This window comes from Acinonyx jubatus, chromosome E3, assembly GCF_027475565.1.
Source record: "Acinonyx jubatus isolate Ajub_Pintada_27869175 chromosome E3, VMU_Ajub_asm_v1.0, whole genome shotgun sequence".
Lineage (NCBI taxonomy): Eukaryota > Metazoa > Chordata > Mammalia > Carnivora > Felidae > Acinonyx > Acinonyx jubatus.
In genome coordinates this window covers 35,091,901-35,112,824 of record NC_069398.1, presented here as the reverse complement: position 1 = coordinate 35,112,824, position 20,924 = coordinate 35,091,901, and the positions used below count along the sequence as shown (strand labels likewise).

At 59.6% G+C, this 20,924-nt stretch overlaps 1 protein-coding gene and 1 long non-coding RNA gene across 2 annotated transcripts in view; one reads left to right on the top strand and one right to left on the bottom strand.

Annotated features, from left to right (window-relative positions):
* The window catches only part of INTS1 (integrator complex subunit 1), a 29,433-nt gene extending 25,342 nt beyond the window's left edge, over nucleotides 1–4,091 (bottom strand). Inside the window, exons 1-4 of the mRNA XM_027042404.2 lie at nucleotides 3,786–4,091; nucleotides 2,960–3,250; nucleotides 435–631; nucleotides 211–348 (exon numbers count right to left, since the gene is read on the bottom strand). Of these exons, the coding sequence (XP_026898205.2) occupies nucleotides 211–348; nucleotides 435–631; nucleotides 2,960–3,250; nucleotides 3,786–3,843 (684 nt within the window). The 5' untranslated portion in view covers nucleotides 3,844–4,091. The remainder of the gene's footprint in view (nucleotides 1–210; nucleotides 349–434; nucleotides 632–2,959; nucleotides 3,251–3,785) is intronic.
* A 10,755-nt stretch (nucleotides 4,092–14,846) lies between these two features.
* On the top strand, nucleotides 14,847–20,770 carry LOC128313701 (uncharacterized). Its single transcript, XR_008294758.1, has 2 exons — nucleotides 14,847–17,909; nucleotides 18,066–20,770. It is a non-coding gene; the product is annotated as an uncharacterized LOC128313701 (long non-coding RNA).
* The last annotated feature ends 154 nt before the right edge of the window (nucleotides 20,771–20,924 follow it).

The following is a 20,924-nucleotide window of genomic DNA, read 5'->3' as shown; positions in this document are numbered from 1 at the left end:
CCCTCCACCGCTTCCCCGATGTCCCAGCTCCCTGGGGGGGGGGGGGGGGGGGGGGGCTCCCAGGGCAAACCCCCCACCCCCACCCCGCGGCGGCCCGCACAGGGGAGACAACCCAGGCCGTTAGATATCCAGCCTCCGGCAAGCACGCACTCAGTGTTGCCCCTTCCTGCTCCCAGAGCCGCGCTGAGCTCCCAGAAGAGGCGGCCTCACCTTAACAAAGATCTCAGGCCAGTTCTCGTCCTCCTCGTATGCAGCCATGAGCAGGCTGCAGGCCAGCACGGACACCAGGCTGTTCCCCTTGGCCTTGAAGTTGATGGAGGCGTCGCGCCGCAGAAGGCTGCACAGAGCCTGCAGGAGGCGGTGCGTCGTCAGGGGAGGGGGACAGGGGGGCAGGAGGGCGCCGGGGCCCGTCCCCTCCCACCCACAGCCCTCACCTCGATGACACCCTCTGTGGCAAAGATGTTGGGCTTGATCTTGGCCAGGTACATGAGGCTCAGGTACAGCGCGCTGTCTGGCTTGGCCCGGGTGGCCTTGAGCTGCTTGACGGCCCCACAAAGCACCCCCTCGATGCGGCCATCGTTGCCCTCCAGCTCAGCGGCCTCGATCTCGTCCAGCAGCACCGAGGGTGGGACTGGCAGGCACAGGAAGGGCCCTGTCAGGGCGGTCGGCCACAAGCAGAACCCACCTTTGGGTTCCCCACCCCCAAGACACGGGACGACAGGGCAAACCACCAGAAACCCAGCAAGTGGGGTCTCAGGGCTGTGTTGTGGCTGCCCCTTCTCCAAGAAGGACAACACTAACCGCCAGGACGGGAGCAGGGCAGGAGCCGCTGGGCTCACGGGGCCGACCCAGCCAGCGACGGCCCGCAGCAGGGGCAGTGCCCCACAGCCTCAGAGCGCCGGCCCCGTCACCTCCAGGTGACTGGCTACCACGTCCCGCACGGCTACCCTGGAATTACCCGCTCCCAGAATACGTTTTTCTAGAAACGAGCCAACTTTTTCTAAGTCTTCCAATCGACTGAGCCAATGCAGTTCGCACTGTCGACTTTCCTAACTGCGGCTGCTTCTCTGGGGGTCTCCTCCCACCGCCACTGACCACGCCTCTGCCTTCTCCCCAGACCTGGCCTGCAGGGGAGTTTCTGCCTTAACAGTCTCCGCAGAGCACCCTTTCTGGGTTTTGACCTTGTCCCCCGTGTTCACGTCCACCATCTCTTCAGTCCTTCCCTCTTTCCGAACACCAACCTCCCCACACAGTCAGCGGCGGCCTCGCTAAGCGTGCCTCCCAAAAGCATGTTGGGGCCACCACGCCTTCTCCTGGTGCCACCCGCTATCGCTCGGATCCAGGTGTCTCCCACTCCCCCTTGCCGTCTGCTTTGACCAGAGAGATCCTTCCGGTTGTCTTTAAATACGCAAGCACAGAGAGGGAGGCGCTGCTGTCGACTGCTAAGCTCACCAAACAAAGACGGAGTCAGTGATATTCACTGAAGGCTTTCCGCGGGCCAAGGACAGCAGACGAGCAGGCAGGGCAGGTGGGCCAGACTTGCTGAAGACCTTGACGTCCCCCACGCCCGAGGCTACGCACAGCTACGTGCGGCCTCCTGTTTGCAAAGTGCCTCATCGCTCAGGATATGCTTTCCACACCGCATTCCACCTGCTCTCCAGAACCACCGTTTACGGGAGACGCACGGCTACTAACTGGGAGAGCCGTGGCCCGGGCAGGAGCCTCAGCCCTGTGTGTGCTTTTAGTGTCCGCCTGCCCTCGCTGCCAGGGGAGGGCGCCTTGGGGCGGGGGCTGCCACCCCGCGAGGCTCGGGCCTGGACTGGAGGCCTGACTCGTCTCCCAAAGCGCAGCTGGCCCCAGCTGTGCCTTCTGCTCCCCATGCCCCAGGGCTCCCTACTGCCAACCGAATCAGCCACAAGCATCTCTCCAACAGCCAGCCTCGATTCTCGCCCCGTGCGCCGCCGGGACCTAGCCCGTTCCCGGCACGCTTTCCTCTCCGGAATGCAGGCCTCTGCCTGGCGGTTTACTCCCCAACATCCTCGAGCACCTGTCAAGATCCTAGCCAGCCTTTAAGGCTCACCTGCACCTTACAGTTCCCTCGTGAGGCTTCTCTCTGCCAACACTGTCACGTGAGTACCTGTGTGTTCCAAACCTGGGGCTGGCTGGGTATTTGACGGATCTGATCTACGTGGCCTCGTGGAGCAGCTAAAGTTAATCACTGGGAATATGGCACAGAAAAGCAGGAGCGATCTCAGATGCACGCAGCTCAAAGCCTTTCTGTAAATAACAGAACTAACGTACTTTCTCTTGATGTTCACGTCGTAGCGTTTCCTGCCCCGTTGGCGAGGATCACTGAAGCGCGGGCAGAGGGGGACTCCCCAGAACACAGGGCCCCCTCTGGTCTGCCTCGGTGACCGCTGACCCCCAGTGCCCAGAGCGGAGGCGAGCCAAGGACAGAAGCTGCTCACGGAGGATAGTGGCTGGCAGTGCGGCCAGTCATACTCCAAGCCAGCCCCCGCAGAGGGGCTGAAGAGCAGAGAGAGCGAAGCCCATCCGCTTCCCAGCAGACGGCGCACGGGCACAAGCTGGGCGCGCTTCACGGGTAAGGATCCCGAACCGTGGGTCACCCTAACCTCAGAGAAGGCCGCTGAGGCTCACTGCAGCGACGTGCCCGCTGTGGACACCTGCTCCTGCAGCACGCCGGGGCCCGAGACCCCCCTGTGCCAAGCCCTAGCCCGCATTAACACTTCCCAGTCTCCATCCCCGTCACGAGCTGGCCGGCTCGAGGCGGGTGGAGGCGCCTGCGTGAGAAGCGCTTTGGGGAACAAACTCGCAGAGGACTCCTCTCCACCCTTCCGCCTGTGCCACACCCACACTAAGCCTGCAAGTGGCCTCTCCTGAGCCCCCGGCAGACGAGCTGTGGGGCCTGCTCTCCGCCAAGTCCGGACACCGGCTTTACCTTCGATCGGGACCACAGACGGTTCTTTAATCGATGGAGAGATAGCGCGTTTTTCCGCGACTGCAGCCTCAGCCAGGCGCCCCAGGGCACTCAGAGGGGGTGTGGAGGAGAGTTTGGGGCGTTTGGTGAGGCCGGTGAGCGCTGAGGCACTGGCCAAAGCGGCTGCGGCGTCCCGCTTGCGCTCCGAAGGCAGGCCAGAAGGGGCAGGCTTCAGCAGGGTGGACGCCGTTTTCGATTCATTGGCCTGACCCTTTGAGCCCAGAGCAATGAAGTCTCCCGGCGGAGGGTGCCCTGCAGAGAGGGGAGGTGGGGACACGTGCACCTTTACACGGTGGTGGGGGGGGGGGGGCGGGGAGAGGATGCTGCACAGGGACTCCAACCTCCCGCTTTCTCAGAGGGGCTCAGACGAGCGGCAGGGCAGGCAAGAAACCAGTTGCCAGCAAGCCCAGGGCAGAGCAGGGTCTGGTGCGGTCAGCCACTGGGTGCTGACTACAGACCAGACCAGACCCCTGCTTTGGGAGCGTCGGCTCACTTGATCCCAACAAGATTCTGACACAGGCGCCCGTCCTCTCGCTTTGCAGAGGAGGAAAACGAGGCACCGAGACGTACAGTCACATGCGCCCGGCCACAGCGCTAGGCAGCCCGGCTCGGGCCTGTGCTGCCGCCCGCCCCCGGCCAGCGAGATCCTCAGCTGCTTCTCTGCAGCCTCGGGTGTGCCCCGAGAGGGAGTCCGCCTCCCGGAGGCGGTCGCAGCCGGCCCATCCGCCCAGGGACACCGTTCCAGACCCCACGCCCGGGAACCCGGGCCGCAGGCAGAAGCCCACACCTGAGGGCTTGGCCGCCGCGCTGGGCCTGCGGACCGTCGCGGGCTTGGCCCGGTTCATTCTGTCCCCCTCCCCGCGCTGCTCCTCGCCGCCGCGGTGTCACCCGAGGAGAAGGCCGGCGCCGATCCGCCGTCCCCTCGCTCGCTCATTCATTCATTCGCGCCCGGGCCGTCCGGGGCTGGGGCCTGCGGGCGAAGGGGCCGCGGCCCCGCAGGACGGAGCGACTAGGGGGCGGCGCGGGCCCCGCCTCGGATCCGCCGGGGAGGGATCGGTACCGCCGGCAGCCGCGGCCCGGCCCACACGCCACCCGCCCAGCGAACCGCCTGGGCGCCCCAGCCACGGCCGTCCCGGAACCGGAAGCCACCCTTGCCACCCTCGGCACCACGACTTCCAGAACAACCGGAAGCAAAACAGCACGGGTTGGGCGGGAGGCGCCTGCGCGGTGCTTGCAGCGCCCTCTGGCGGCGGGAGGCCGGCCGAACCTCGCTGCCGCCGACCTGAGTGGCACGTGCCCTCTGCAGGTGAGGGTGACGCGGTTCAGGGAGGGGGTCGCGGGGACTCGGAACCAGAGGTGCTGCACCTTCAGGGTCCTGCCCTCCCGTTTGGCTGTCAGAGGCCAGGTTTCTGGGATGCCCGCGTTGGGTCGAAGAGGGAGCCCAGGGCTGCGAATGGGCACGTCTGCAGCGGGGATCCCAGCCTCAGTTTCTCCGCCCGCACAGTGGGGCTCTGCTGCCTCTCCCAGGCCTTTTGATGGCAGAGGACGTGTCCACCCTCCCGGAGTGAGGCTCCATGGCGATGAAACCCCACGCCGCCCTCCTATCAGGGGTCACCGTGCGGTCCTCGGGTCTCCGGACGCAGCCCCACCCTGCACCACAAACGAACGAGGCCGGAGCGACTGCCCGGCCCACAGTCTCACTGGCCAGCCAGGTGCCTTCCTCTGTAGAGTGGGCGGCCTGGCGTGAAGGGACAGGCGGTGGGAACCCTGAGCGCGGCGCTCCTTACCGGACCTGAGCTTTGGCAAAGCAGGGGTCTGCAGTTAAGGGACCTTCCTCAGTGGCGGCTGCAGGTAGGGAAGGGCCGAGCCTCAGGGGAGGAGGAGGCAGTGGGGCCCAGGTGAAGACCTGCAAAGGGCGGTCAGTCAGTGTGGACGCGTAGCCAGCTGTGTCCGCAGGCGGGCAGTGACCGGACGGGGGAGACGGGCCCACCCTCGTGACGGTCACGTTCACAGGAATGGCTGTGGGTCCCCACGTGTGTCTCAGAGGGACACAGGAGGGCTCACCACTGCAAGCCGTTTAGCGAATGCTCTAAAGCAGGGGGCAGGGGCCTTGCTGGCCCCACCGGGGGTCCCTCTGTCAGCGGTGGCTGGTAGAACCGGTGGGCACAGCAGGCACGAGCGAGGATCCTTTGTCACGGGGGGGGGGGGGGACGGCCCTACTGGGAGCCCAGAGCCGTGCCCCCTGGCGTGGCCAGTGGGGGCCCTTCTGCCAGGGGAGGGAGGCAGCAGTGGGGTCACCTTACCAAGGGCAGTGGAGGGTGTAACTCAGAAAGCCCATGGGAGGTGCCTGGTGCCCCGTAGCGCCCCCCCCCCCCAAAGAGGCGCCACGCTCCCTGCCGTGGTCGTTGTCCTTACTCAGAACCACGGGCCCCCGGAAGCGGCCGGCAGGTCCCGGGAGCTTGGCAGCCCAGGCCCTGCCCTCAGCAGGGGAAGGCTCTAAGGTCCAGGGCTGGAGGGTGGAGCCCTGGTCCTGGGATTGGTGCCGTTATAAGAAGCGCCCGGAGCTGGGAGACTTTTCCCCCACTCCTTCCCCAGCCCCCCAAGATGAGGACCCGACAAGGCGCCGTCTGCAAGCCGGGAGGCGGGCTCCCACCAGACACCAGGGCTGCGGCACCCGGATCTTGGACTCCCGGCCTCCAGAACCATGATGAGGAAATGTTTGCTCTTTGGCCCCAACCTGGTACCACGCCGTAGCCACCGCAGCCGAGACCCGGTCCGAAGCCCTCCTTCTGCCCATAGCAAGAGCGCACCTGCTTTTCTGGGGTGGGAGAGGGGCGTGGGCCCTCATTCCAGCAGGTGGCCGTGACTCACAGTGCAGAGGCCGCCGGAGGCCTGGCAGCCACACCTGCCCGCAGTCCCCCCACGTTCAGTCCCTGCCCTGCAGGAACGCCAGGACCCCGGGCCGGCGCCCTGTGCGTGGGCTGGGAGGACAGGGTCACCGCCTGGTCCTCGGTCCTCAGCGTGGGCACGGAGTAGGGCTCAGAGCGGAAGGGCGGCCGCTGCACCCGGCGAGGACAGACACCAACAAGCGCTGGCCAAGATGTGGCCCGGCGGCGGGAAGGGGCCGGGCTGCCACGGGGCCCTGCCAGAGTGCTCCCGAGCGTGCACCCCAGAGAACTGGAAATGCTCAGATAAACGCCTTGCACACCCGTGTTCCCGGCGACACTGTTCACAGCAGACAGAAGGTAGAAACAAACGTCCAGCAACAGATGAACGGATAAACAAAAAGTGGTCTGTCCCCTTGGTGGAATACTACTCAGCCATAAAAAGGAAGGAAGCACGATCCACGGCACGAAGAAGCTCAAAAACGTGCACGTAAGACCACACATTGTCTGGTTCCATTGATAATGAAAAGCCCAGGACAGGCAAATCCCCAGAGACAGAAGGCAGATTAGCGGGCGCTGGGGGTGGGGAGGGCAGTGGGGGGGGGGTGCTGCTGAGCAGGCACCGGGTTTCTCTCCAGGTGATAGAAACGCCTGGAATTTGAGGATGGCTCTGGATGCACAACGCGTGAAAACACCAAAAGCCTCCAAATCACACACTTCAAAATGGTAAATGTTACGGTTTGTAGCCCAATACGGTTATCGAGAAAAGAGCCAGGAAAAACTTATTTTTCTCCAACCTCACTGATGTATAATTGGCAAAATTTGTGGGTATTTAAGGTACGACGTGCGACGTTTGATATATGTACGCTTTGCGAAGCGATTATTACAATCCAGCTGATTAGCGTTCCCTTGTTCTCACACGGTTACATAGTTTTGGGGGGCAGTGAGGTTTTGAAACAAAGTTGTCTGAGACGCCAGCCTCTGTGCCCGCTCTGGAGCCTGCCGTGCCCGCTTCCCTCCCCGTCGCTGGGATGGCGGCTCCTGGAACCCGCCCGCTGCTCCTGCTGAGCTCCAAGCTGTGACTCAGCCACTGTGCCACCTGACGGGGGGGGCGGGGTGCAGAGACAGACCACCACTGCTGCCCTGCCCAGAGTGCAGACCCTCGAGCAAGGTGGTGACCGTTGTTCTTGTAAGCCCCTGAAGCCTAAATAAAATTTGAGGGCCGCCCGGGTGGCTCATTCAGTAAGTGTCCAACTTGGGTTCAGCACACGTGATGATCTCACGATTCGTGGGTTCAAGCCCCACATCGGGCTCTGCACTGATGGCACAGAGCCTGCCTGGGATTCTCTGTCTCCCTCTGCCCCACCTTCGCTTGCATGCTCTGTCTCTCTCTCTCTCTCAAAATAAATAAACAACAAAAAAGGAATCCTTTAAAACAAGTCAGGGGACGTGTTGTCAGAATTTGCAAGAATAGTACCGAGTACTAGACAGCCTTCATCCTGAATCCCTGAACGTTGCTCTATCTCTTTCTCTCCATCCATTCATAATTTTTTCCTGAACCATTTAAGAATGAGGAGCAGAAGATTCCTCTTCACCTGTAAACGCTTGAGTATTTCCTGAAAACAAGGAATTGTTTCATGCAATAACCACACTATTGTCAACATCAAGACGTTAACATCAAAGCAATGCTTTTCATTAATCTACGGCTTTATCAAGCCCCCATCCACTGTTCCAACAATATCTTTAGGGCAGAGACAATCCAAGATTCTGCATTGCGTTCCATGGCCCTATCCCCCCACCCCCACCCTTGTAGCCTTTCTTCTGGAATAGTCCCTGAGCCCTCCTGGGTAATTCATGACATTGGCTTCTTTCTTTCTTTCTTTCTTTCTTTCTTTCTTTCTTTCTTTCTTTCTTTCTTTCTTTCTTTCTCTCTCTCTCTCTCTCTCTCTCTCTCTCTTTCTTTTAATTTTAGAGCGAGAGAGAGAGAGAGAGAGAGCAAGCTGGGAAGGAGGGCAGAGAGAGAGCGAGAGAGAGAGAGAAAATCCCAATCAGGCTCAATGCTCAGTGCAGAGCCCAACATAGGACTCGATCCCACCCCCCTGGGATCGTGACCTAAGCAGAAATCAAGAGTCAGACACTCAACTGACCGAACCACCCAGGTGCCCCGACATTGACATTTTGGAAGGGTCCAGGCCTGTTACTGTGTAGAATTCCCCCCAATTCGGGCTTGTCTGCTGGTTCACAATTAGGCTCAGGTTACACATTTCTGGCAGGGATAGTGCAGAGACGCTAACTTCTTCCCCATCGGTAGTCACGTGACCTTAAGTGTACCTTATCTCACTCCTGGCAGTAACTTGATTACTTGGTTCGAGGGGTGTCTGCTGGATTTCTCCCGTCTTTCACCCTCCAAACGTCCAGCCACTCAGTTTCAGCTTCCCTGCTGACCTGTGCCCGACGCCGTCACGATGACCACAGTTGGCGGGAGGCGCTTTTGTGTTTGTCTCGTCCTCCCGCGTCCTCGTCCTATGTCGGGGAGAGCTGCCCTCCCCTCCCCTCCCCCCCCACCCCCGCCCCCAGCGCTGGCCCATGACCTTCCCCTGAGGGTGGACTCGAGGATTCCTCATCCAGCAGATTCGATCCTTCACTGTCATTATTTATCGCAGGCACAACACACTCCAGATCTGGACAGTGGGGTCCCGCGAGGCTGGCTTGTCGTCTTCTGATGCGACTCCATCGTGCGCGAAGCTTGTCCTTACTTTTCGAAGCCACCGAGCATGGAGGTTGTTTGGTACAGACGGCTGGGCTGGGCGGGTGGGAGGAGAGACAGAGGGGAGGCAGGTCACGGGAGAGGGGCAGGCGCCGGGCGAGCCCCGGGCAGGGGGCTGGGGCTGAGCGTCTGCTCCCACCGCAGCCAACACAGGTGCCTCCCTGAGACGCACTGTGTCGCGTCCCGGGGCTGCGTGGCAAACACCGCAGACCGAGGCCCAAACCGCGGGGGATTATTCTCTGCAGGTGTGGGGGGCCCGAGTCGGAGGTCAAGGTGTCAGGGCCGCGCTCCCCCTCCGGCTCCGGGGGAGGGTCCTTCCGCGTCCCTCCGGCTCCCGGCGGCAGCTGGCTCTCATCGCTCGCTCTGGGAGGAGCTGGCATCCCCAGCCCTTGCCGCCTCTTTCCGTGGCCTCTGTGTCCGTGTCTCCCCTGTCCTGTGAGTGGCTGAGGGCCGCCCTGATCCAGGGTGATCTCAGACCCTTACCTGACTCAGACCGTCAAAGACCACTTCCATATGTGGCCCGACAGTGTTGGGCCACCGCCCGGGGAGCGTGGGCGTGTGTCCCTGGCTGCCACCTGCCGGCGCCTCGTGGGGCTCTGCTCTCTGGACTCTGCTCTTGCTGTTTCCCACGTCAGGAGCCCCCACTCCCACGTCAGGAGCCCCCACTCCCACATCAGAGCCCCCCCACTCCCACATCAGGAGCCCCCCATGTCAGGAGCCCCCCACTCCCACATCAGGAGCCCCCCCACATCAGGAGCCCCCCACTCCCACGTCAGGAGCCCCCCCACGTCAGGAGCCCCCCACTCCCACGTCAGGAGCCCCCCCACGTCAGGAGCCCCCCACTCCCACGTCGGGAGCCCCCCTCCACTCCCACATCAGGAGCTGCCCCCCCTACATCAGGAGCCCCCCCCGCACTCCCACGACAGAAGCCCCACCCCTGCACTCCCACGTCAGGAGCCCCCCCCCCGCAGTCCCACGTCAGGAGCCCCCCCACTCCCACGTCAGGAGCCCCCCCACGTCAGGAGCCCCCCACTCCCACGTCAGGAGCCCCCCCACGTCAGGAGCCCCCCCACTCCCACGTCAGGAGTCCCCCCACGTCAGGAGCCCCCCACTCCCACGTCAGGAGCCCCCCACTCCCACATCAGAGCCCCCCCACTCCCACGTCGGGAGCCCCCCTCCACTCCCACATCAGGAGCTGCCCCCCCTACATCAGGAGCCCCCCCCGCACTCCCACGACAGAAGCCCCACCCCTGCACTCCCACGTCAGGAGCCCCCCCCCCGCAGTCCCACGTCAGGAGCCCCCCCCCCGCAGTCCCACGTCAGGAGCCCCCCCACTCCCACTCCCATGTCAGGAGCCTCCCCCCACTCCCACTCCCACATCAGAGCCCCCCCTCCCATAGCCGCCCTTATCCATCACCGGTCTTTGCTCGTGTGGCCTTCTTCCTTCTCCCCCACACCCACGGCCCCAACGCCCCTGGACCTAGCTGGCACCTGACGACCTCCTGTCACTGCTGAACCGCTGTTCGTCCCCCAGTGGGCAGCCTGCACCACTGTCCTTGCGGCCTCCTGCTGCATCCAAGGGCCACCCGCCAGGACCAAGGAACAGCACCCACAGGGCGAGGTCACGGTCAGGGAAGCCAGGAGCGTCAGGAGCTGGCACAGGCCTGAGGGGCACGTCAGGGGGGCAGACGCGTTCATCTTCACCGTGTCCCAGGGTCATGGCGAGAACCGTACCCGCACCTGGCCCTGACCTGGCGACTGGTGGTACGGATGACACCAAGGCCGGGGGGTGGGGGGGGGAGGGGGATTCCCGGGGGATTCCCTGCAGCAGGGACCAGACGGGCAGCTCCTCCCAGCAGCTGAAATGCCAGGCTGGGTGGCGGCAGGGTGAGGGAGGGACGGAGGTAAACAGGGACCTGCCAGCCCCCCAGGGGAGACAGTGAGAGTGGCGGCCCGCAGCTGCCTGTGGCCTAAGTGCCTCCGGGCCAGGAAGCAGCTGGGGCCCGGGCAGGGCCCCGGGCCGGTCAGTGTCCCCAGCCCCAGCCCAGGCCTGGCCCTTCCCGGCACTCTGGGTGGGGGGACGGGGAGAGGAGACCCAGGGCTCCCCGGGGCGCTGGTCGGTTCCCAACTACCTCGCCCACTAAATTTAGAAACTGCTTCACCCCTGCCGGAAGCCCCACCAGTCTGGTGCCTGAGTCTCAAAGCCATGAGTCAGCGGTTATCAGGACCTAGATGCCCGTGTGCTGGGGGGGAGGGGGGGCTGGGGCAAGTTCGGAGACCCGTCTACGCTCAGTCGGAGGTTTCTGGAATTTCCTCTGCTAGCGAACAGTCCGTTGCAGAGCATGGGACGCCGGAATCCGCCCGCGAGACGCCCCTGCGGTGAGGCTGGAGGGCTGCGTGCGACGGGGCCGTAGGGACCCCGCTCTGCCAGTGCCCAGGAAGGCCGGGGCCCTGGCAGCCGGGCCGAGCGGTGTGATATCTGAGACTCGGCCGGGCAGCGAGCGGAAGCTCCGGGGAGGCAGCCTCTGGCTGGAGGCGGGAAGTACTTTCCAACAATTGTCTGAAAATAGAACGGGCTGGCTCACGAGGAAATGAGTCCCCCGTCACGGGAAGGGAGCAAGCAGCCACAGGAACAGGCACGGGAATCCAAGCTCTCTGACCCCGGGAGGCCCCGAGTCCTGGGTTTCTCACCTGCGGGCACCCCCAAGTGTTTGGGGGGGGGTAGAGGTACAGGAAGCAGGACTGGGGTCCAGGCACCTAGCACCCAAACGTGCTGCCGGGAGGAAACACTGGTGGTGGCAGAGAGCAGTTTCTCCGGGACCCCGGGTGCGCAGAGCAAAGAGTCGCTGCGGGGAACGCGCCTGGTCCCACGGCAACTGTGCCCCTCTGGCCGGGCCTCAGTTTCCCTTTGTCCTCAATTAGGGTCAGGGTAGAGGCCCTCGACGTCACACGCTGATGTCCCAGGGCTCAGGAGCTCATGCTCTGGAGACCCCACCCCGCGTAACCCACACTCCCGGGACCCAGGCTGAGGCTGAGTTCGGGGCCGCCCAGCTCTGGGCTCCGGAGTGAAAACACAGGGGAGCCGCCTGTGGTCTCCCCACCCCCGCAAGCCTTTGAGGGGGCACACTTGTGTCAGCCACAAAGGGCAGGGCAGATAAAAGCTGGGTGCCCCTGGGGCCCCTCTGCATGGCTTGTCTCTGTGGGACCCGGGGCTTCTGGGGGACACAGTTTAGGAACCAGTGCAAGCAGGGCCGTGGACTAAGGAGTAGGGAATCCCTTAGCCCAGCGACACACTCCCAGCTAGCACCTCACCCACATTCCAAAGTTTCCCCTGGAAAGGCTGAAGCTGCAGAGGGGACGTAGAGTTTTTTGTTTTTTGTGTTTCTTTTTTTTAATTAAAAAAATATATTTATTTATTTGAGAGCGAGAGAGGCAGAGAGAATGTGAGACACAGAATCAGAAGCAGCTGCAGGCTCTGAGCTGTCAGCACAGAGCCCGACGCGGGGCTGGAACTCACGAACCGTGAGATCATGACCTGAGCCGAAGTCAAGAGTTGGACGTTTAACCAGCTGAGCCCCCCAGGCACCCCTAGGCTTTCTTTGGTGGAAGCTCTTGGGGACACCCTGTGACCCATCAGCAGTGGGGGGGGGGGGGGAGCAGAGGCCAAGGGCATGGGGCTGGGTAGAGATCGCAGCCCACGTCAGGCAGGACCGAAAGGTGGCATGGATGGGGAAAGTCTCGTCCCCCAGATGCGGCATCTCCTCAGGGGATGACAGTCCCTGGGCCTGTGCCCCCTCCTTCTCTCTTGGTCCGGGGGCTGAGTGGGAGTGGGGTGGGATGGGGTGGGGTGGGAGGGACCCAGAGCAGTGACTGCAGCCCTCCCGCCCTGCACAGCACAGACCTGACTTCACACTTTGTCTCACTGCCCCTATGAGCCCTCCAAGTGTCCCCAATGCTGTCCTATTGGGGGCAGGGGGGGGGGGGCTACAAGTGGTTTTCTTTCCTTGTTTGGGGTTCAAGTTTTCTGCAAAGAGCATATTAGTAGGTTTGAAACGAGAAAAAGACCCTTATTCGCTTTTCTTAAAAGTAGATAAATACGTAAAATAAACGTCCGAGGAATTCCACGCGGTGTCCTGAAGGCAGCCACAGCCCGTGTTTCCTTCTCAGAAAAGTGCCACCGCACAGTCGTCCTGCGCCCCGCGCCCTGACTTTCGGTGCAGACATTCTGGTCAGGGACAAGGTGTCCCAGGTTGGGGCAGGTCCAAAGTGACCTCGGGCTCCGTGGAGGTACAGAAAGGAGTGTCCAGATAGATCTTGGCATCTTGACGTCAGGTGCAAATTGGCGTTTCTCGTGGTTTCGATCATTTACAACCGACGGTTCCACCGGATCCTCTGCTGTGATGTGTTACGGCCGGGTCGACGGGGCTCGGCTGGGTGCTTCTCGTCCTCAAGCGTCCCTGCTCACCGGCTCGTGACTCGGGCTTCCACACCACGTGGCTCTGGGTTCCCAGAGCTGCTTTGCGCTGTGATGCATGAAAATAAGAAAGATACGTCCGTCTCCCCCCCCCCCCCCACCCCGGATTCCTAAAAGCCTTGGTGTTTCCTGGATGAGCCCGCCCTGACCTTACCTGAGTTTGCGCTCAGGAGGTGACTGCTGGTGGGGCTGTCAGCTTCGGGGGCGGGGGAAGGCCATGACCGTGGCCGGCGTGATTAGAGGCCTGGGCCCCCAGGGAGGGGGCGATGGGCAAACCCAAGGATGTGGAGGATGTGCCGTGGGGGCAGCGGCCTGGGCAGGTCGCAAAGGCCCTCATCCCTCTTCTCTTTTCTGGTCCATGCGTGTCCTCCTCTGATGCGTGTCCTCCTCTGACTGTTCCTGCCCTGTTTCCTTTACGGTAACGCTGTCACCCTACGCGTGACGCTCTCACATCGTGAGCAGCACTGTGATGGCTTCCATTGCAGAGAATTACTGACCCTGAATCTGTCGTCAACCGGGCAGCAACGGGCGCAGCCTGGGGACCCGGGGCTTGCGCTGGCGTCCGGGGACATGGGGGCAGCTTGGGGACGGAGCCCCTCACCTGTGCTCTGTGCCGGTGCCTCGTGGAGACGGAACCGAATCGTGCGACGCCCAGCCGGGGCTGGAGAGCGGGAGAAATGGTTGGCGTTTGGGAAAACGCGACGATTTGTTTCGCGACCCGGCCTTCGCGACGCCGGACGTGACGCCCGCCGTCCTCTGTCGGCCAAGGCCGTGGGGAAGGTCTGGCCAGGCTCCTGGTGGGAAGGCACCGTCCCGGCTTCCCTAGAAGGTGCAGCTTGTCTCCGTTTGGCAAGACCAGAATAAATGCCTGTGCCCGGGCCTCTCGCCGGAACCAGAGTCCCCCTGCTCACAGGTGTCCAGGCCCCAGTCCTGGCTCCCTGACGCTCCGTAACGTGGAGATGGCAGAGCCCCGTGCCCGGCTCCTCGGAAGGATCTGATGAATCCACAGTAAGTACCTCCCCCGGGGTGTGGGGCACGAGAGCGAGAGAATCCACGGCTGCTCATCAATACCGTTGCGGTCGTTTGGGGGCGAGCAAAGATGGCTGTCCCGCTGTGACTTCCACGTTCCGCTCGTCACATTCGGTGCCAGACCATTCTCTGTGTGAGGGGCCTGCTGGCAGCCGACAGGCTGGAGATTCTACCAGGAGGCAGCAGGAACCTCGCCGGACTGCAGAGAGGACGGACCTGCCGCCCGGGGCAGGTGGGAGGGGTCGGGAGAAGTTTGTTCTTCAGGAATCTTGACCCGGTTGCTCTCAGAGTGTTGGATGGAAGTCAACTTTATTCCTTCTTCAATACCATCATCCTGGCGACGGGGGTCTTTCCGTTTGGGAGCGTTCGGCAGCTGACAAAGAGCTCGCCGCGTCTGACCTCAGGCAGTCCTCCTCCCAGTTTAGGGACGTGGAGGCAGGCTCGGAGATGGGGCGTCCCGCCCAAGGCCACACAGCCGCCCAGTGCCAGGGTGCTCCCTCCGGACGTGCGGTGAGGGAGGGGCCCCTCTCCCCCCACTAGCAGGAGAAAGATGGTTTCCAGACTGGCCCCTCCCCAAGCCGAGCCGACCCAGTCCTCCACCCCAGAAGTGAGCCGGGGACAAGCAGACGGCGGCTCTCGGCCACCCCCAAGTCACCCGGTAGCCATCGCCGCTTCCTGGCAGAGGAAGGCTCCGCTGCAGGGAAACGGGTGGGACCCGCACGCGCTGGGGACGGGCTGAGGCCCTGGAGACTCCCCAGCGAGGCTGAGGACGGGCCCTGAGAGCAGGTGGACCCCGGCCGAGGCAGAGCTGCCGGCTCCCCGGGCGCGGGGAGGGGGGCTTCCCCTGCCAAGCTTCATCCTCCGGGGCAGTCGTGGCCGGGAGGGCCGAGGAAGGGGCGTCGCGAGCACCAGCACCGCCTGCCCTGCGCTGACGCATGACTCATCCGTTCCGGGTCAGCAAACATCCGCCTGCAAAGGCTTCCCCCCTCACAGGGCGTGGGGCGCAAACACCCCGCCCCGCTGACTTCCCAGAGGGCCCGGCTCGCCGGCCCTACCTTGTCCCCCAGGCCCGGCTGTCCGAGGTCCAACCCCCACCTTTCCGGGGCCAGGGTGCCCCCTCGGGGGAGGGGCTGGAGTTGGCCTGGCCCCTGCCTCTCCTCTTCCCCCGGAGGTGTCAAACTCGGGGCCTCGGGGTCCCTCCCGTTCCCCGGACCTCCGCCAGGGCCACCTGAGTCCGCCGCGCGGCGCTGCCAACGTGTGATTCTCTGGAAGGAGGGCGGGGCCGCGCGCACAGCTGGTCGAGGGGCAGGTGGCGCCTCTCGCCGGGGCTCCCCGGGGGCTCCGAGCGCTTTATCTGGTGCGGGCAGACGCTCGTTCTGACCTTGTCCTTCCTGCGGCGTCCGCCTGGCAGGTACAGACAGACACACGGGGGGGTCTCCCTCCCTCCTGGCGCTGCAGGTGGCGCAGGCCACCCACTCACGCGGCGCTCATGAGACTCACGCGCCCGCGCACGTGACCTGGTGTGTGCCTCGCGTGGGGCGCCCGGGTGCCCGCGTCCCGCCGCTCACCTGGCCGATCCCTTAGCGAGGACGTGGCCGCCTCACCTTTTGCTGTCACCACCGGCGCCCCCGCGATGAGCCGCGCACGCCCCAGGTCTCACACGTGGGCAGGTGCACCTGTGGCAGCCAGCCCTGGGAGGGGGGAGGCCGGGTCTGGGGACGGGCAGGGTCTCCGGGGAAGGAGCCCCCGGATTCCGCTCCTGCACCCCCACCATCAGCCGTGCCCGCCTGCTCCCCACGCCTTGCCTGACGGCGACGCCTGATTCTGGATTCTGATGGCTGCGAAATGGGATTTCGATACCGTGTTAACGTGCACCGCTCTGATCACACACAGCTTTCTCTGTGTTTGTCATTTTGTGTTTTTTTCCTGAGGGATCTGTTCATATCCTCTGCCCCTTTTTATCGCTTCCTTTTATAATCCTAGGAGCCTTTTGTAGATCAGGGAGATAGACCTTTGCGATGTGGGTTGCCAATATTTTTCCCTAGTGTATACTTTGTGTTGTGACTTCGCTTATGGTGATTTTTGCCTTAAATCTTTTTGAGTGTGTCTGGGGGTTTATTTTATTTTATTTTAGAGAGAAAGAGCAGGTGAGCAGGAGAGAGGGGCAGAGAGAGAGAGAGAGAGAGAATCCCAAGCAGGCTCCGGGCTGTCCTTGCAAAGCCTGACGTGAGGTGTGAACTCACAAACTGTGAGATCATGACCCGAGCTGAAACCAAGGGTCGGACGCTTAACTGACTGGGCCACCCAGGCGCCCCAAGATTTCCATTTTCACCACTTTTAAGCACACAGCTGAGTGGCACCCAGTACGTTCTCGTTGTTGTGCAAGCGTTTCCACAGTCCATTTCCAGAAGGTTTTCATCACTTACCGGCTTCTTCTTAAAAACGTCAGGTCTCTGGTCCATTGGAAATGTACAATACTGATGTGCAGTGAGGACCTCTTTTTGCAAATGGTCGTCACGCTGTTTCTACATGACTCATTGAAAAACCCACCCTCCTTCTATTTTACTGAGCCCGTTTTACAGTTGGGGAAACTGAGGCCAGGACTGTGCAGTGAGGAGTGCCCGGGTCACACCTGCACCCTCCACCTCGTCCCAGCCGCCCAGGGTCCGGCTCTTCCTGCCTTCGGGGAGCTGATGTGGGAGAACCTCGGAGCTGCTCTCAGAAACCAAACGTTCTAGAAGACGCTGAGGTCCAGATAGGGGAAAGTGGACGCGAGGAACCAAATCGTTCACAACCCGAGGGGCCGGCAGCCCCAGCTTTCCTCTGAGGAGGCCCCTTGCACATCTGAGGGGACGTCGGGGCGGGGGTGGGGGATCGACCCTGGAGCGATGGGCCGGTGTTGAGGTGGTCAGCAAACACCCGTGTGCCCGTTTAGCCCCCAAGGCCCGGCACGCCCAGTGAAAACGAGGTCGCTCAGGAAGAGGCCCATTTCTCCAGGCGGCTTCCTGAATGCCAAGCCACGCTGCGGCGCTAACCGTGGACCACAGGCCCACAAACTTCCTGGCACTTTCTCCTGCCTGTTTCCTAGAATCCCCCCCACAAGGCAACTGAGGCTCTTGAACGCCCCTCAGCAGGTGCAGCCGTGCCCACGGGAGGCCTGTGGTCGCCCCCAGAGCCCTGGCGAGTTTCCTCCACTCTTCGTCCGGAACTCAGACGTGCAGCCTCGTTGAGGCAGCTCGCTTTTTCTGCAAGACGGACCCAGGAACGGTCAAGGGGCTCGGCCTCCCATCCTAGTGCTGGGGGGGGGGGGGTGGCGTTGGTGGGCTGGCGGGCCACGTGACTTGGGAGGCGCCAGATATCCCTACCTAACAGAAGTAAATAAAACCAACGGATGGCCAAAGCCGTCATTATTGAGTTTGTTGTGTATACACCGAAAAGACAGTTGGCAAAGCCGGGAACACTCAAACCAAAACACAGAAGGGGGCTCGGGGGGTGTCCTTAGGGAGCGGCTTCTATGGTGAGAAAGCACAGTGTTCATTCTCCACAGGGTTTGGTTTTCGTATCAGAATTTTCCTAAACGGCAGGGAATTGGTTAGCGGTCCTCTCACATCAACCTCGGGAAAGAGAGGAAGCTTTGCTCTGATTTTCAGAGGCACAATCAAGAAATGACTTGGGTCAACTTAGCCTTGCAAAATCCGCTACCTTAGCTTCGTTGGTATGACCAAACTGGTGGTGTCTGTTCAGGGAGTTTGCAAGGTGGGTCTCTGTTTGTTTTGGATTTTGACAGAGGGGTCCCCTTTCTGGTGGCTCTGTCAGTGGGGTTCCCTCACCTTCAGATTTGCTGAGTCCTCAGGCCCAAGGGCCGTGGTCGCAGTCTCCATCATTTCTGTGGTTCTTGTTGATTTCATCCAGGGGATTGGTCCTAATGGGTACCATTCGGCACACCAGGAGCTGCCTACTGCATTTCAAACCCTGGAGAGTGTACAAGGTACTGGAGAGGCCAGCATGATGACCGTAAGGGCAGCAATACCCGAGGACTGAAAAGTTCCCCGGAGCCGAGGTTCCCAGGAGCGAAGATGTCACAATTCAAATACATTAAATGCGTTATATTTTTTTAAAGTTATTTTTCAAAAGCATGCATAATGTCTTAACAGTCGCATCGCCCAACAGTTGCTTAGGACACGGTGAACTTGAGGGTGTTGGCCAGTGCTTCAGTTGGGCTCCATCTAAATCAGGTCTCTATACGACACGAGCGAGCGGGTAGTTTAACGACAGAGATTTCTACGGCAACAAAAGAAAAAGGTTAATACTTCAAGCAAATTACAAATTCAGTTTCTGAGTTTGGAGAGCGGCCAGTTGAGTTTGCAGACGTCGGGGTTGGAGACTCTTCAGATGAGGCGAGAGCAGGGCAGTGGTGATCTGACCCGTTTCTCTGGCTTGCAGCATGAATGTGCCTGGGGATCTTTCCAAGTAGTCACACGGCCCCAGGCACGGGTCGCCGTCCACACACACGAGCTGTTGTGCTGAGCTCTCCGAAGTTGACATCGAGTTGTCCAGCGTTGGGCAAAGGATGGTTTTAGTTTCATAAAGATTCCAAGTCCAGAGAATGGGAGAATTGGAAATGTTAGTTTGGAAAATTCTAGCCAAATTTTGGAGGAAACTGGAAGAATTCAGGATGCAGTCCAGATTACAGGTAGAAAACAAAATCTCAGAGACAAGAAACAGCACTAGAATCTGATATCCACAAAGATGTATTATCGAAGCCTATTTTTCTCTCTGTAATCATCCCCTGTCTATCAAAGATAACCACAGTAAGACTAATTTGCTTGCAAATTAAGACTGTTTCCAAATACTTGGTATGATTATTTACATAGGTACACAGGAATAGTGATTGATCACATAGGTGCTTTTCAAAAATGTTTATTTGTTTGTTTTTGAGAGAGAGAGAGAGAGAGAGAGAACAGGGGAGGGGCAAAGAGAGACGGAGACACAGAATCCGAAGCAGGCTCCAGGCTCTGAACTGTCAAGGCAGAACCTGAAGAGGGGCTCAAACCCATGAACCATGAGATCATGACCTGAGCCGAAGTTGGATGCTTAACCAACTGAGCCACCCAGACGCCCCCTTATAGGTGCTTTTAAATCTACTTTGCTGGAATGTTTCATAAAGGAACTCAGATTAGACTTTCAAAAGCATCTCCAGGCCAGGAAGCCAAGCCAGTTTTGTGTTGTTATAGGGAGAACAGATTATTTTTAAACTTATGCAACCACACATATTGTCATGAAAAATAAGAGTATTTAATTAAAAAATAAAACAATTTAAAAAGAGAATAGCAAGAGTTTCTAATATCTGGAGGAATGGGGGAGGGGGAAGAAAAACGTTTCAACCTTTGTTGCAAAGATACACTTTACCAAACTGTTGTGAGTCATAGATAACTTCAGAAGAGGAGAAAAAGGATCCTTTACATCTGGAAAACAAGACCTTAAAGAACCAGCAACGCTGTAAATGAAGTCGTCCAAATTACAGTCATCTCTATCAGTTTGTTCAGTGTTTTGTAATTAACAAAATTGTTTTGCTTCATCTTGAGTTAGCGGCTTTACGACTCAATCAGTTTTCCATTAAAGTTTCAGAAATCCTCACTCAGTTCAGTGCTATGGTCTTGAGGTTTTCAGAGAACCTGCATTCTGGACTGCTTGTTAGGGTTGTTCCCATGAATGTCTTTGTAAAGGAAGCATTTTTGCAGGAACGTTTTTTGTGAAAGCATCAGAATAAAACAGTAAGTGTCTGTAAATGGCAAAAGGCTTAAAAATGGCCATGGTTAAAGATGTAGTGAGAGTTCATTATAATGCCTTCGACAAGGAAATTTGGTTCTTATTTAAAAAAAATTTTTTATGTTCATTTTTGAGAGAGACAAAGAGAGAGAGAGAGAGAAAGAGCAAGCAGGGGAGGGGCAGAGAGAGAGGGAGACCCAGAATCTGAAGCAGGTCAGCACAGAGCCTGATGTGGGGCTCGAACTCCCGAACCCTGAGATCATGACCTGAGCTGAAGTTGGATACTCAACCGACTGAGCCACCCAGAAGCCCCAGAAATTTGGTTATTTTATGTGACATACATTTTAAAACAATAACCTGAATTACGACATAACATTATAGCAGGACATGTCAGACTTTAAGAATTTCATGGAATTTCTGGAATGCTTATATTACTAACATATATTTATACAGGTATCAGCTAAAGACTTCATTCTTTATTTGACAATGCTTCCCATGGAATGTAACAAAACATAATTTGTTCAGCATCTCTTTTATAAGGAGAGGGAACAAATCTTTTGAGATAGTCTAGGGATCCTTTTTAAAATCCCAAAGTTAGTTTGGGGTTAAAAGGACTTCATTTAGGGGCGCCTGGGTGGCGCAGTCGGTTAAGCGTCCGACTTCAGCCAGGTCACGATCTCGCGGTCCGGGAGTTCGAGCCCCGCATCGGGCTCTGGGCTGATGGCTCAGAGCCTGGAGCCTGTTTCCGATTCTGTGTCTCCCTCTCTCTCTGCCCCTCCCCCGTTCATGCTCTGTCTCTCTCTGTCCCAAAAATAAATAAACGTTGAAAAAAAAAATTAAAAAAAAAAGGACTTCATTTAGAATTTGATATGTGAGAAATTTGTCAAAAATATCCAAAGGTTTAAAACACGTGATCAAATAGGATCAGAGTTCATTGTGAAAACAGTAAAGTACTTAGTTATTCATTCCTACCAAGTGACAATTAAAATTTCAGAGGCAGGT